Below are 14157 nucleotides of genomic sequence, written 5' to 3' on the forward strand. Positions count from 1 at the left end.
GAAACCTACTACTGCCTACAGAAGGATCAGACAGGATAACCTCTCCACTATCAGCAAGTCCAAGTTTTGTAGCAAAACAACGCAGAGAGCATGATCATAAACAGAGGGGCAGGACCTGTGCCCCTCAATGGAAGACTTTCAAAAGGGGTCCAACTGAGAGGTGGGCAGCAACAGACATGTGCCAACAGACCTAAAGAAACAAAAACTGGGGACCACTGGCAACGCCTGAAAGGCCTTACTGTCTAAGCTGGCATGAGATAAGGCCTAAACATGTATCTGGTAAAACTTAGAAAACACATAGGACCAAGTGGCAGCCTTGAAAATCTGGGAAACTGTACCATGATGCCAAGATACTCACATATCTAGTAGAGTGTACTCTGGCAGAATAGGTTGGAACCTGCTCCTTGAGACCAGAGGCTTGAACAATTGTCTGTCTGAGCTGTCAACATTTTTTATAGGTGGACCAAGAAGTTGGTGCACCTTTATGGGGTCCATCAAGGAGGGCAAAGACTCAATCTTTCTAAACACACATATTAAAAAGGAATGGGGGAGAGGGGGCAAAAAAGAATTCCACTAATTACTTAATGGATTTATTGGTACCCACATCCTACACTGTTATATTAGCCCAAAAGAAAAACATCCCTAACCAAAGAAAAACTAAGGATTTTCACGGTGCTACACCTAGTAAGTATAAACAGCAAATGTCTCTATTGGTACAATTTTTTTTGTAAAAACACAAATTTTAAAAATTCCAAAGAAAGGGGTACATTAGACATACAATAGCTCTGCACAAACTACAGTTTTGATTTGAAACGCTTACAAAAATAGCCCCAGACTCAAACAACTCTGAAGAGTCGTACCAATTACGTATTTCATGAGAAAAGGACAAGCAGCTTCTTCAGGAAAAGTAACACTCTGAGTTGTTTGGAAGCATAAAGAAAGGCATAAAAAATTTCTATGCAACAGTTTTTATTCGACAAACATATACCTTGCTATATCACATAGTAGCATGAATCATACATTTTCTGTTTCAATTGTTTTTATTTGTATTTGTATGCTCTGAATCATAAACAAAAAAAGGTACATAAGTGTGTGTGTGTGTGGGGGGGGGGGGGGGATAAAACACCACAAGAAGATCTCGGTAAACGGGTTTGGTTTTCCAGAAGGCCACACGTGAACACATGGACATCAACAGAAGTAAACAAAGAAAATAAGTATTGAGCTATGAACATAATATGATACAAGGACATTGCTAACACTGGGAGTTAGATGTCCAAACGACTGCCCTTTAAGTCAGAATAAGGACCAATAAGTCATAAAGATCTTGAGGTCGAGACCTCAAACTGTAATCACTGTGAATAGGCCTACAAAACGTAAAAGTCTTAATCCAGTGATTATAGCTCCCTAAGTATTTCCCATTACCAGGCAATAGACGGTCCCCCATAAGGGGTTCCAATCCTCCTGACTATAAACATAAGCTGTTTGAGTAGGAAGAGAAAAAGAAAAAAAAAAAGGAAAAAAAAAAAAAAGGAAGGAAAAAAAAAACAGTTTGAGCATGATGCCAAGGCTGGCTAGAATCAGGGGAACATTAGAAGAGGAAAAAGGAAGAAAAAAGTGAGTCCGTCTGGGGTTCCTCCAGTCATTATAGGCCTCACTCTCCCGGTACCTGCAGATGGGCCAGCCAATAGGGACCATATTTTATCAAAGGTGGATTGTTTATCTTGTAGGACACACATGATTTTTTCATTCAACATGATCCACGCAACTATGGCAATATCTCTAACAGGGCTTTTCCACGCTGTTGCTATAGCCGCCAAGAACATAAAGTAGATCAAGGTCTGAGTATGTTGTGGGACATATTCAACAGGCTTATTTAGTAGGGCTATTCTCGCATCTTTAGTGATATTAACCATTGTGACTGAAAAAATAAATCAGTGAACCCTTATCTAAAAGCGACGAACGTGCAATGGTGTACCTATTTGACCACAACCCCTGAAGCATGCGGCTGAAATGCCTGGATACATTTTTGACTAATGCTCCAGTACCAAGTACCATCTGGCATGGACTTTATAGCCTGCTTCTAATCAAGGCAACATTTAGGAAACCTTTATATATTTGTGTACTCCATTTACGCCAGTCCTCCACCTCAAGGGTTATGGACAGATCCCTTTCCCCCACCTGGTAGGATAAGCTATCAGTAGTGTTGATAAACAATTTGTACTAATCATACATATACATTTTAGTACCCATCATGGATATTGAATCTGTATATTACCACCTACAAGTGTTTGCGTGATCTCTTTGCACGTCGAAAAAAAACCCAAAAACGTAATCACATTACCATGATAAAACAAGCCAAAGTTTGAAGTCTGTGTACTTTAAAAGATGATAAAGAAAAAAAGTTGTATTTCGTTTTATATAGTTCCACCCCTTTTGCATACTAAACTAGTTACTGAAAACAAACGAAAGCATTTAGTGACCTGCTGAATTAAAATAAATAAGTTCACTCAATTTACGTTTATCTGAGCCCTGTGTATTACCATGCAGAGTAAGAACCCTTTTATACAAGCGCAACATCAGGGGAAGCAGATATGAACCTCCTAAAACCTGTGCTGCGATATCTCTCCTTTCCCGCTTCCTACATCACTGACTACATTCAAACACTCAAGGTAGGTTTACATATACAGTCAGGTCCATAAATATTGGGACATCAACACAATTGTAATCTTTTTGGCTCTATACATTACTACAATGGATTTGAAATGAAACAAACAAGATGTGCTTTAACTGCAGACTTTCAGCTTTAATTTGAGGGTATTTACATCCGAATCAGGTGAACGGTGTAGGAATTACAACAGTTTGTATATGTGCCTCCCACTTTTTAAGAGACCAAAAGTAATGGAACAATTGGCTGCTCAGCTGTTCCATGGCCAGGTGTGTGTTATACCCTTATTATCCCATTTACAAGGAGCAGATAAAAGGTCCAGAGTTCATTTCAAGTGTGCTATTTGCATTTGGAATCTGTTGCTGTCAACTCTCAATATGAGATCCAAAGAGCTGTCACTATCGTGAAGCAAGCCATCAGGCTGAAAAAAACAAAACAAACCCACCAGAGAGATAGCAAAAACATTAGGCGTGGCCAAATCAACTGTTTGGAACATCCTTAAAAAGAAAAAACGCACCGGTGAGCTCAGCAACGCCAAAAGACCCGGAAGACCACGGAAGACAACTGTGGTGGATGACCGAAGAATTCTTTCCCTGGTGAAGAAAACACCCTTCACAACAGTTGGCCAGATCAAGAACACTCTCCAGGAGGTATATGTGTGTCAAAGTCAACAATCAAGAGAAGACTTCACCAGAGTGAATACAGAGGGTCCACCACAAGATGTAAACCATTAGTGAGCCTCAAAAACAGGAAGGCCAGATTAGAGTTTGCCAAACAACATCTAAAAAAGCCTTCACAGTTCTGGAACAACATCCTAGGGACAGATGAGACCAAGATCAACTTGTACCAGAGTGATGGGAAGAGAAGAGTATGGAGAAGGAGAGAAACTGCTCATGATCAAAAGCATACCATCTCATCAGTAAAGCATGGTGGTGGTAGTGTCATGGCGTGGGCATGTATGGCTGCCAATGGAACTGGTTCTCTTGTATTTATTGATGATGTGACTGCTGACAAAAGCAGCAGGATGAATTCTGAAGTGTTTCGGGCAATATTATCTGCTCATATTCAGCAAAATGCTTCAGAACTCATTGGACGGCGCTATACAGTGCAGATGAACAATAACCCGAAGCATACTGCGAAAGCAACCAAAGAGTTTTTTAGGGGAAAGAAGTGGAATGTTATGCAATGGCCAAGTCAATCACCTGACCTGAATCCGATTGAGCATGCATTTCACTTGTTGAAGACAAAACTGAGGGGAAAACGCCCCAAGAAAAAGCAGAAACTGAAGGCAGTTGCAGTAGAGGCCTGGCAGAGCATCACTAGGGATGAAACCCAGTGTCTGGTGATGTCTATGCGTTCCAGACTTCAGCCTGTAATTGACTGCAAAGGATTTGCAACCAAGTATTAAAAAGTCAAAGTTTGATGGATGATTGTTAATCTGTCCCATTACTTTTGGTCCCTTAAGTGGGAGGGACATATACAAACTGTTGTAATTCCTACACCGTTCACCTGATTTGGATGTAAATACCCTCAAATTAAAGCTGAAAGTCTGCAGTTAAAGCACATCTTGTTTGTTTCATTTCAAATCCATTGTGGTAGGGTATAGAGCTAACAAAATTAGAATTGGGTTGATGTCCCAATATTTATGGACCTGACTGTAATTGATGTTTGGGAGAAATTTTAGTAATGTATTTTTCTTTTCTGTGTAGGAGAAAGGAAGGATGATATTTCATCAACAGTGAGTGTGTTCTAGAATGATCAGATTTCAGATAAAAGAGGCTGGGTGGACTGGCACCATACAACAATGTCTTGGAGAAACAATGAACTTCATAGCAGGTAGACTATGCATCTCATTATTTACATTTATATTTTAGCTGGAGTATACATTTAACAAGCCTAAGATTGTGCCATGTGATTGCTGAAAAGGGTCCTGCATGGCAGGACTTTAAATCAAAACCCTTAGGAAATGTGTTCCAATGCACAGTATAATAGAGGAAGCACTAAAGCATAACGAATACAATTTATAACTTTTTTTTCCACCATTGTTTTGCCCTGACTGGCCACCCTTGGGTAAACACAGCAGAGTGAAACACAAAAATTCTTATCTTAACCGACATGTTACTCTCCTTTTACCTGCCTGCTTTAGGCAAATGTACTGTGCACGGCAACCAAAGCTTTGAATGAATAAGGGCTCATTTACACTTGCTATTGGGGGGCGATAAAACCCCACGGTTGAGCCGCATTTTTGTCATCTCTCAACTGTTGCCCTATTTGCGACACAGTGGCAGAGGTGTACACATGCAGTGGGCGGGATACTTGACTTCACAGCAGGAATTGTATCCTGTTGCACTGCATGGAGCTGCGCTGGAACTGCCCCGCAATGTGAGCGGTTGTCCGGTATTTAGGGGGTTAAAACAGAAGTGAGGTGGCAATACAATGCCTCCTCAATGCATGTCAAATGCTCTTCAAAGAGCAAAGCAGGTGTAAACAAGACCAAAGTGTGCAGATATGGCATACCTCTTTTCGTTTCTGTAGAAGCAGCTCAAGCCTCTCGTTGGCTCTCTTGCCAATCATCTTGTTCCTCTCTGCTTCGTACTGCCGCTGAGTGTTATCCTGGTGAATACTCAAGTTAAGGGCAACATTCACCAGTGCGGTCATCAGCTTCATTGCTGCAGTATTAGGAAGAAGAAAAACAGTCTTATTTTTTCCCAGAATTAAAAATTGATGAAGTAGCAATTAAAAGTTTAAAGTTTTCAGAAAGACTGTGTAAAGCTGCATGTAAAACACATAAAAGTGTATTGTAACAAATGAAAAAATGCAGAAGAGCAAAAAGGCTCTAAAAGGATTTATAAAACACAATCAGAGCTATAGAAAGCATTCCTTGCAGAACTTCTGCTTTTTTTCTAAGGATGAAATATAGCACCAGACAGACACCTAACATAACTGCTTTCCTGCTTCCACTGAAGGACACCTCTAACTGGTGCTTCAGGCTTCAACTTGTTCAACAAAGTTTAAGGTATGGAAAGAAATACATATTTGTAGATTACCACTCTAATCATATATGTGCATATAGGTAGCATTATTTTCTAAGAACATATGCAGGCTGTGATTTCTGCTTTGCAGCGCTACAGAAGTCTGTGAGCCGTCTGACTTCAATTGAAAACAACGCACCCTCTATGAGGCTGATATTTTATATCCAAAGCTACACCCACTGTAATGGGTAACCTCTTTACCTCTAGTGGTTTATCTAATACAATATCTACATTTAATACAACAAAAATCTGAAAAAGCAGGCATGTAAAAAATGTAAATACTGTAAAAATAACTTAAAATTCATGATAACTGAAGATACACACTCTACTTTACCTTTAAGGTGTCCATGTCATTAAAAACAAAATATACCTACAAAAGAAGAAACAGAATACTTGCCATTTCCACAACCTGCGCTGCCAGATAGCTGCTCTGATCAAGATAAAACCTCTACTAGAGGTCCAATATCCCCTGCAGCACTAACTGGTTCATCCCAACAATCTCCACATAAATACAGGACACTGTAGCATTGAGGTTAGCGGGGTAAATGCTATTTGCCTCATCGAACAAACATGCAGGTGAAGAAAAAACAACATCAGATCACCTACTCTGCATATTTGCGAGCGACTTATGCCACTGGGCGAGCCTGACATCCAAGCAACTTGCATTTTTGGACGTAGAGGTCAGCGATGGCAAACTTAATATAAATTTCCTTTCAGGTACTTTAACTTAATGAAAAGGAAAATGGAAGCATCTGACTCCTATTGTTAAAATTAATTTATCTTTTATTGTAAGCAAAAAGCAGCAAATATTGCCAGCCTAACATCAATATTTTGGACAATGTCATATGTCTAGCAAGTAGTTAAACAATCCTGAATTTTTGCCTGTTTACTACAGAACACCACCCCCGATTCATGAGAACACTAATATACTATGAGAAGTAAACAGATTACAAATATTACACCAACTACTCCGCCAATATGGGACTTTTGCACTCCCCCTAAAATCCTTTTCTTGGGAGTCCATTGAGGGACACAGAAATCTTTCAGCTTTGGGTTATACTGTCACCGACAGTAGGACTGGATACTGGCAAACAAACTATAGGCCGGCCAAGGATAATCTGTTCTACCACCAGCAAGACCCTGTTTTTTTAGCAAAATTGTAGCGAGAGCATGAGCATAAACAGAGATTTATGCCTCTCAATGGAGGAAAAATATTTTATGGCACAAAAATCTTATTTTTTTTTCTTGCCCATTAGGGGACAAAAGGAATATTTCACATTCGGGACATTCAAAAGCATCCTGAGGGATAGGCAGAACCAGGTGACAGTCTCACAAGTCTGGTAAAGCTTGAGTCAGAAAAGACCAAAAAAGCACTCAAGGATCTAGCAGAGTGTGCCTTGGTAGGAAAGGGTGGAGACCAATAGCATGTATGATGGTCTCAAATATCAGGTTGGAAAAATGCTGGTGAACCCTTATCAGGACCATCAGGGATGACAAAAAGGGAATCCGTTTTCTGAAAAAAAGCAGTGGTTGACAACAAGCTTTCACAGTCTGAACCACATGCAGTCAATGGAGGAAAATGTCCTATAGGTTAGCCAGACAGAGAAATAGAAGAATGCAGAGGTCAAAAGCAGAAACTATTTTAGGCAAGAAGGATGTCCAGGGCTTCAACATAACCTTGTCTCTATGCAAAACCAGAACCCTGTCTTGAAGGACAAGTCCATCTATTCAGACAGCTGCCCTGATGGCTACAAGGAAAACTACTTTGTGAGTAAGAGTAGAATGAGGAAGGTCTATAATGAGTTCAAAAAACAGTTTAAGAAAAGCAGATTTAGTTCCAATGGAGTCACAGGGAAATGAATAGTGTGGTCATCCAAGAGCCAAAGGTCTTAATCAAAGAGTGAAGTCAATGCCATGTCCTGCTGTCATCAAGACTGATGCAAGGCCCATAGCCCTGCATTAGATATGACACCAAGGACAGTCCATTGCTGAAGCATGAGGCAGTGCCCCCTGCTGGGGGAGCAGAGGATCAGATAAGTAAAAGGGTTTTCCCTATCCCCTAGATGAGCAGTTAACCCTTGCATTGTAGACGTCCCAAAGCAAGGGAATATTTTAAAGTTTCTCAGTGTTGGGAATTAAACAATTACATCAGTCAGTCACAGGCAGGACTGGGTGAAGAGCAGGGCCCGACAGGGAGAACAGTTCTAGAGAGGACTTTCAATCGCTTGAAATAGCTGTAGTAAACGCTACTGATTTTTATCTATTTTTTTAAATGGGGCGCTGCATTATGCCATAATGCGCTAGAATGCACTGCATTCTAGCACATATTGACAGGACTTACCTTTTATATGGAACCCTCCAGTGCCGAGCTGTTACCTCTCCTGGCGCTTCCATCTTCACCCCTTCTGGGTTCACTTTCTCCAGTCGTTTGAATGGCCGGGCCATGATGGCATCACTCCCATGCATGCTGGAACGTGCAATGTGAATAGCTCCTAAACGGTGCAGGTTTAGGAAATATTCACGATACCTACAGGTATAGCATTCTTATAAGTACAAGTTTTAAGTTATAGTTTACTACCACTTCAAAGGCAGATGCGTTCTCTACCAGTATGGTAATAACTTCATGTAGGACACAGTGGGGGCAGACCACTTTTGTACCAAATCCTCCTGAAACCGGTACAAGACTAAGGATTCCTGACTGCAGACATTGGCTTCAGGAGAAATGCTGAAAGCAGCCCCAAAGTCGATTGAGTGTGAACTGGGGACACACCCGTCACAGAGGTACTGAAAAAAAACTCTAAACCTGCCCCTCCCTCAAAACCCAGAATGTTCCATACATTCATATTCCACTCCAGGTGAACTACAAACAGATGAAAAACCCCAGTGTCATTAATGGATAGCTGCAGTGATAAACTAAGGTGTAGATGAAGGAAGATAGGATTTAAAATACAGACTGTGAAACCAGGTGGAATTGCAAGGATTGTCTGTTCTTCTGTTACCCTTATTAGCCATAATGTCACATTAAAACAAAGTGCAATATTAAAAAAAAATTAAAAAAAAAAAAAAAAAATTATTTCACTCAAATATAACTTGCAATGCTTTACACTACACTCAATTTTAGTGTCATAGCAAAAATGACAAACTATAGAATAAAGTGTATAGTTTTAAACTACAACAAACATGTTTTTTTTAAAACCACACTGGTCAAAAAATGTTTTTTTTTTTGGTCTAAGGATTGTTTTAAAAAATAATTTTTTGCAAGATAATATCACGAAAAGAAAGCCTGGTTTTTCCTTAAATAATATATGTATTACTTTAATCTTAAGTAATGGCAAAATTTATTTCTAAATAAATAGGTTCAAAGCAACAAAGTAAAATTAGCTCTGGTGCGTAGAGGGTGTACATGTGGGAGAGCTGAAGTAGTTAAATGCATTAAAATCTACAATATCGAAGTTCTAAAGTTTACCAGTGTGGGGCAGCAGCATAAAGATATTCATAGCTATAATCTGCCCCTGACACGGAGCTGGCTGAACATGAAAACAAACACAGCGATGCAAGGTGGCACTGTAGAATACATTACAGTGGAAAAGCTGCGTGCTTCGGTACCCCCTTCAAACTCAACAGTAACCTGCATAATAAGCTAGAGTAAAAGTAAAAAATTACAGAACAAGTATTTGCCATTTAAAATAATGGCTGTAGTTTACCCAAAATACTTCCAAAGTACCGTAAGGAAAAAAGTACTAGAAAAATTGTTTATAGCATGCTTAAACATTGTTAAATTAGACTTTGCATTACTCACTTAACGGACATGTTCACCTTATAAAAAAAAAAAATGAAAAAAATAAAAGCACATTTTTGCAGGTTAAAAAAAAAAAAAAAAAAAAAAAAATATGTGCATTTATTTATTTTTTTTACTTGCAGCCTGGAAAAAATTGCACCCACGATCAGTAGATTGGGTGTGCCATGCAGGACTCCTGCAGACTTCTCAGTGTATCTGTACCTCGTATGGGCAGGCAGATACTCACTGACAGGAATAATGAACTACCAGAGCGCTCAGCAGCACTATGGTAGTTCATTGAAACTACAAGCTGACAGCTAAAAAGGCTGTCAAGACTTGTATTCTCCCATTCACAGAGGACTATGAATGAATGAATGAATGACGTGGCCAGAGCCCCGCACGGCCTAGTTTATTTTATTTTTTTCAAACAGTGAGAGAGTGGGCACCCGCAGTTTGATTGTTGTACGACCAAGTGTCTGATTTTTGTCAAAAGCGCGTGTGTAGGACTTTGTCTAGCATATCAACTATACACAAATTGTTCTTTGACAAACACGAACGTAGTGACGTACTATGAGAGTATAAAGAGGAAGTTCATTTCTCAAGCACCACCCTTTGTGCCCCTACTGCTTATTTTATGTTAGTTTAAGTTTGGTGAGCATTGATTCGCGATTTTCAGATCGCAGCTTCGTTATTATCCAATTAAATTAGAGAATGTGCGCTGCATTACAACATTTCATCAACTGCGGCATCACGAATGTTAATTCTAGATTATGAACAGTAGTTTACAAGACCGAACTCTTCCGGCTCGTTCCTTGATTCCGAGCACGCGTGTTTCTACTGTGACGATTTCTGTACTAACCATCCGAAAATGAGATGTTGAGTTCACACCCGACAAAAATTTTATAGCTTGCACATCCAGCTTTTGTCTGATGAAAAAGTAAAAAAGTCAAATCGGCTGTCGCAAGCACCGTACTAACGAGCTGAAAATCCGCAGACAGCTCGTCTTACGAATCGTCCCTTCTGATTTTTGTATCGTCTGTACGAGGCCTAAGTATGGGTGGAACATATAACATGTTCCAAAAGATGAACTTATCGTTTGAGATTTTTTTTTCTTCTAATTTTTAAAGATGAACTGTAGTCATAAGAGAACCCACTTTCAAAATGACTGATTAAATAATAAAATTCTAACTACAGTATGTAGCTGCGATGAACTACTTGCTTTTCTGAAGAGCGTGATAATGTTTTACAGAGATTTATTCTACTACAAACAGTATTTGATAACGGGTCCATAAAGTGTGATTAAAGCCGACCACAGGCGGATCGACGGATAGGTTCAGCAGGAACCGTCCAAATTTCGATCCATCTATGGGCAGGCTGGCTGTACTTAAGTCGATCGATCGACTTCTGTACAACCAGCCTGTCTGTTTTATTTCATGCAAATGGTGCCAGTGGCTACAGATGCAAGCAGCGATCTTAATTAATCAATCTTAATCAATCAAGCAATTAGTTTTCCTTCAACCTGTAGTTGAAGGAAAGAAAATTGCATGATCTGTGGCTTACTTTAGTCATACTAATATAAATTCTGTCACTTTGTGAAGGGTTACTGCATTAACGAACAAAATGTGAACTTGTGACAAAATGTAAAATTCCCACTTACTGTGGCAAATAAAGACCAAGGTTCACTGGAGAATACTGTAAAATAGCAACAACCTCACATGATTGTCAGCTCTACTTATTGGCCCACTGTGATAGGAAGCCTTACTAACCAAAAATGAGGCTAAGGCTGGGTTCACACCACTGCCACATGCGGCTCCCAACAGAGGTCCGGTGCGTCCTGGTTCACTGATTCAGGTCCAATTTCAGCCCAAATTTTTGGCTGAATTGGGACCTGAAAACAGACCAAAAGACGCACAGGGCTCCTGTGCAAATTCGCACCGGAGATATGTGAACCGGCTCCATAGAGTGCCGGTCAAAATCTCCTGCTATTTCAATTTGCAATGGTGTGAACCTAGCCTAAAGGTACAGACAGAGCTGGGGACCTCGAAGTTGGCTGCAAGTTAGGGAACTGGTGTACACACAGCAGGTTATTAAAAAAGGTACCTTGAGGTGCTCTTTAGATGAGCATTGCCACTTAGCCAAAGATGGAGCAATGCATGGAAAATAGGATTTTTTCATCATACTAACCTGTAAAAATCCTTTTCTTTGAGTACATCATGGAACACAGAGTTAGGCTAATATCCATTACCTACTGGGTTATACGCCATCTCTAGGTGAATGGACACTGGTAGACAAAGTCAGACAGGAAGTGATCCCCTATATAACCCCTCCCATACAAGAAGTACTTCAGTTTTGTAGCGAGCACTGAATCCTCAAAAAAGAGGAGAGGGATCTCTTTGTCACATGATGTACTCAAAGAAAAGGATTTGACAGGTATGATAAAAAAATCCTATTTTGTTTTTCATACATTATGGGACACAGAGTTAGGCTAATATTCATTACCTACTGGGACGTCCCAGAGCAACAGCCTTGAGGGGAGGGAGACACCCTGCCAAACAATAGCCATCAGACCTTATACAGCAGCCCGCAGTACACTGCGACCGAAAGCCGAATCCTCGGCTGCTCGAACATCCACTTGATAAAATTTTGTGAACGTATGCACCAAAGACCAGGTAGCATCCTTAAAAATCTGAGCCACAGATACCTGATGGCGAAAATCCCAGGAGGTTCCTACGTCCCTGGTAGAATGGGCTCTCAACCTAAAAGGGAGGAGCTTTACTTTTCAGACCGTGGGCCTGAATGACCAATTGACAGACCCAATCGGCAATGGAAGCCTTGGAAGCTGCCTGCCCCTTGTTGGGTCCTTTTTTTTTTTTCGTTTTAACAAGAGTCTGATCCTCGAATCTCCGCAGATCTAGACATATAAAGCTTGACTGCTCGGACAACGTCCAAGGAATGCAGTCGTCTCTCTTCCGCCGAACGAGGCTGAAAGAAAAAAGGCGGCAAAATAATGTCCTGATATAAATGAAAGGCTGACACCACTTTTGGCAAAAAGAATGGAATCCGTTGTAACATGACCCTGTCATGGTGAAGGATCAAGTATGGTTCCCTGCACGAAAGGGCCGCCAACTCTTATACCCTTCTAGCTGAGGTGATGGCCATCAAGAAGGCTAGCTTGCGTGAGAGCAAGTCAATGGAATTTCCTTGATAGGCTCAAATGGTTGCTTCTGTAATACAGACAGCACCGATTTCAAGTCCCAAGGACACATAGGTGGCCTAATGGGGGGGAAGCAAACGAGTTGCCCCCTGCATAAAGGTTCGGACCAGCAAATGGGAGGCTAAAGGCCTTTGGAAGAATACTGACAGGGCCGAAATTTGACCTCTGATTGTACTGAAAGCCAATCTGATTTCTACAGCTGACTGTAGAAAAGAGAGAATTCTCCCAATCACGCATTTCTGAGGATGCCATTTTCTGGCTTCACACCAAGCAATATAAGTCTTCCAGACCTTAGGATAGATCTTCCTAGTGACAGCTTTTCTAGCATTCACTAGGGTAGACACCACTGGTCCTGAGATGCCACGGTCCTTTAACACTCTGGCCTCAATTACCATGCCGTCAAATTTGCGTCAACAGCAACACACAGCGCTCGAGGAATATCTGTCTTATTTTCAGGCAAATCATCCTCCTGGTTAGGCCTGTCAGGCCGTCTGACCAGATCCTTTACAGATTAGCAGATACCAATTGCTGCAACAGCTGGCTAATAGCTGACCTGGCCAAAGAAAAGGAAACCTTTCAAGTGAGATTGTAAAGGATCATTTTTTATTGTTTTTTAAATAACAAACATATCATACTTGCCTCCACTGTGCAGCTTCTGGGGTCTCGCAGCTCCTCCCTGCATCAGATAGCCCCCTAGGGGAAGCACTCTGCCGAGGGGGGGGGGGGATTGCGGGTTGTGCTATCAATCTATCCAATCAAGAGGCGGGACCCCGTGGAGAGAGGAACAGCGCATCCCCGCCGAGGGAAATATGGGCTTCAGGTAAGTAAAACGGGGGGGTTAGGGGGCCGGTCACTGCCTCCGGCGGAGGCTCTTTACCACGTGATCAGCCGTGTCCAATCACGGTTGATCACGATGTCAATAAACAATCAGCGCAGACCCCCCTTGTCAGGAGAGCCGCTGATCGGCTCTCCTCTACTTGCGTCTGTCAGACACGAGTGAGGAAAAGCTGATCAACTGCTTTTCCTCACTCGTGTCTGACAGACGCAAGTAGAGGAGAGCCGATCAGCGGCTCTCCTGACAAGGGGGGTCTGCGCTGATTGTTTATCAGCGCAGCCCCCCCTCGGATGCCCGCACTAGATCACCAGGTTAGCCGCCAGGACCACCAGGGAAGCGGGCAACATGTGGATGGCCAGGTATGTACCCCATGGCCATCCACCTGTACCTAATCTGTGCCAATCAGTGCCCACAAATGGGCACTGACTGGCACCATTATAAAGCAGTGATGCGGGGCAGTGCCACCCATCAGAGTCAACCGTGCCACCCATCAGAGTCAACCGTGCCACCCATTAGTGCCCATCGTGCCACCCATCAGTGCCACCCATAAGTGACACCCATAAGTGCCCACCAGTGCCGCCTATCACTGTCCATCGGTGCCCGTCAGTGCAGCCATATCAGTGCCCGTCATTG

At 41.6% G+C, this 14157-nt stretch overlaps 1 protein-coding gene across 5 annotated transcripts in view; it reads right to left on the reverse strand.

Annotated features, from left to right (window-relative positions):
• Positions 1-14157, reverse strand: part of STAG1 (STAG1 cohesin complex component) — a 335198-nt gene that overhangs the window by 91883 nt on the left and 229158 nt on the right. For all 5 annotated transcript variants that reach the window (XM_073625486.1, XM_073625487.1, XM_073625485.1 and 2 more), the window contains one exon: positions 5183-5334. In XM_073625486.1, coding sequence (XP_073481587.1) covers positions 5183-5334 — 152 coding nt within the window. The remainder of the gene's footprint in view (positions 1-5182; positions 5335-14157) is intronic.

Source organism: Aquarana catesbeiana, linkage group LG04, assembly GCF_042186555.1.
Source record: "Aquarana catesbeiana isolate 2022-GZ linkage group LG04, ASM4218655v1, whole genome shotgun sequence".
NCBI classification, from domain to species: domain Eukaryota; kingdom Metazoa; phylum Chordata; class Amphibia; order Anura; family Ranidae; genus Aquarana; species Aquarana catesbeiana.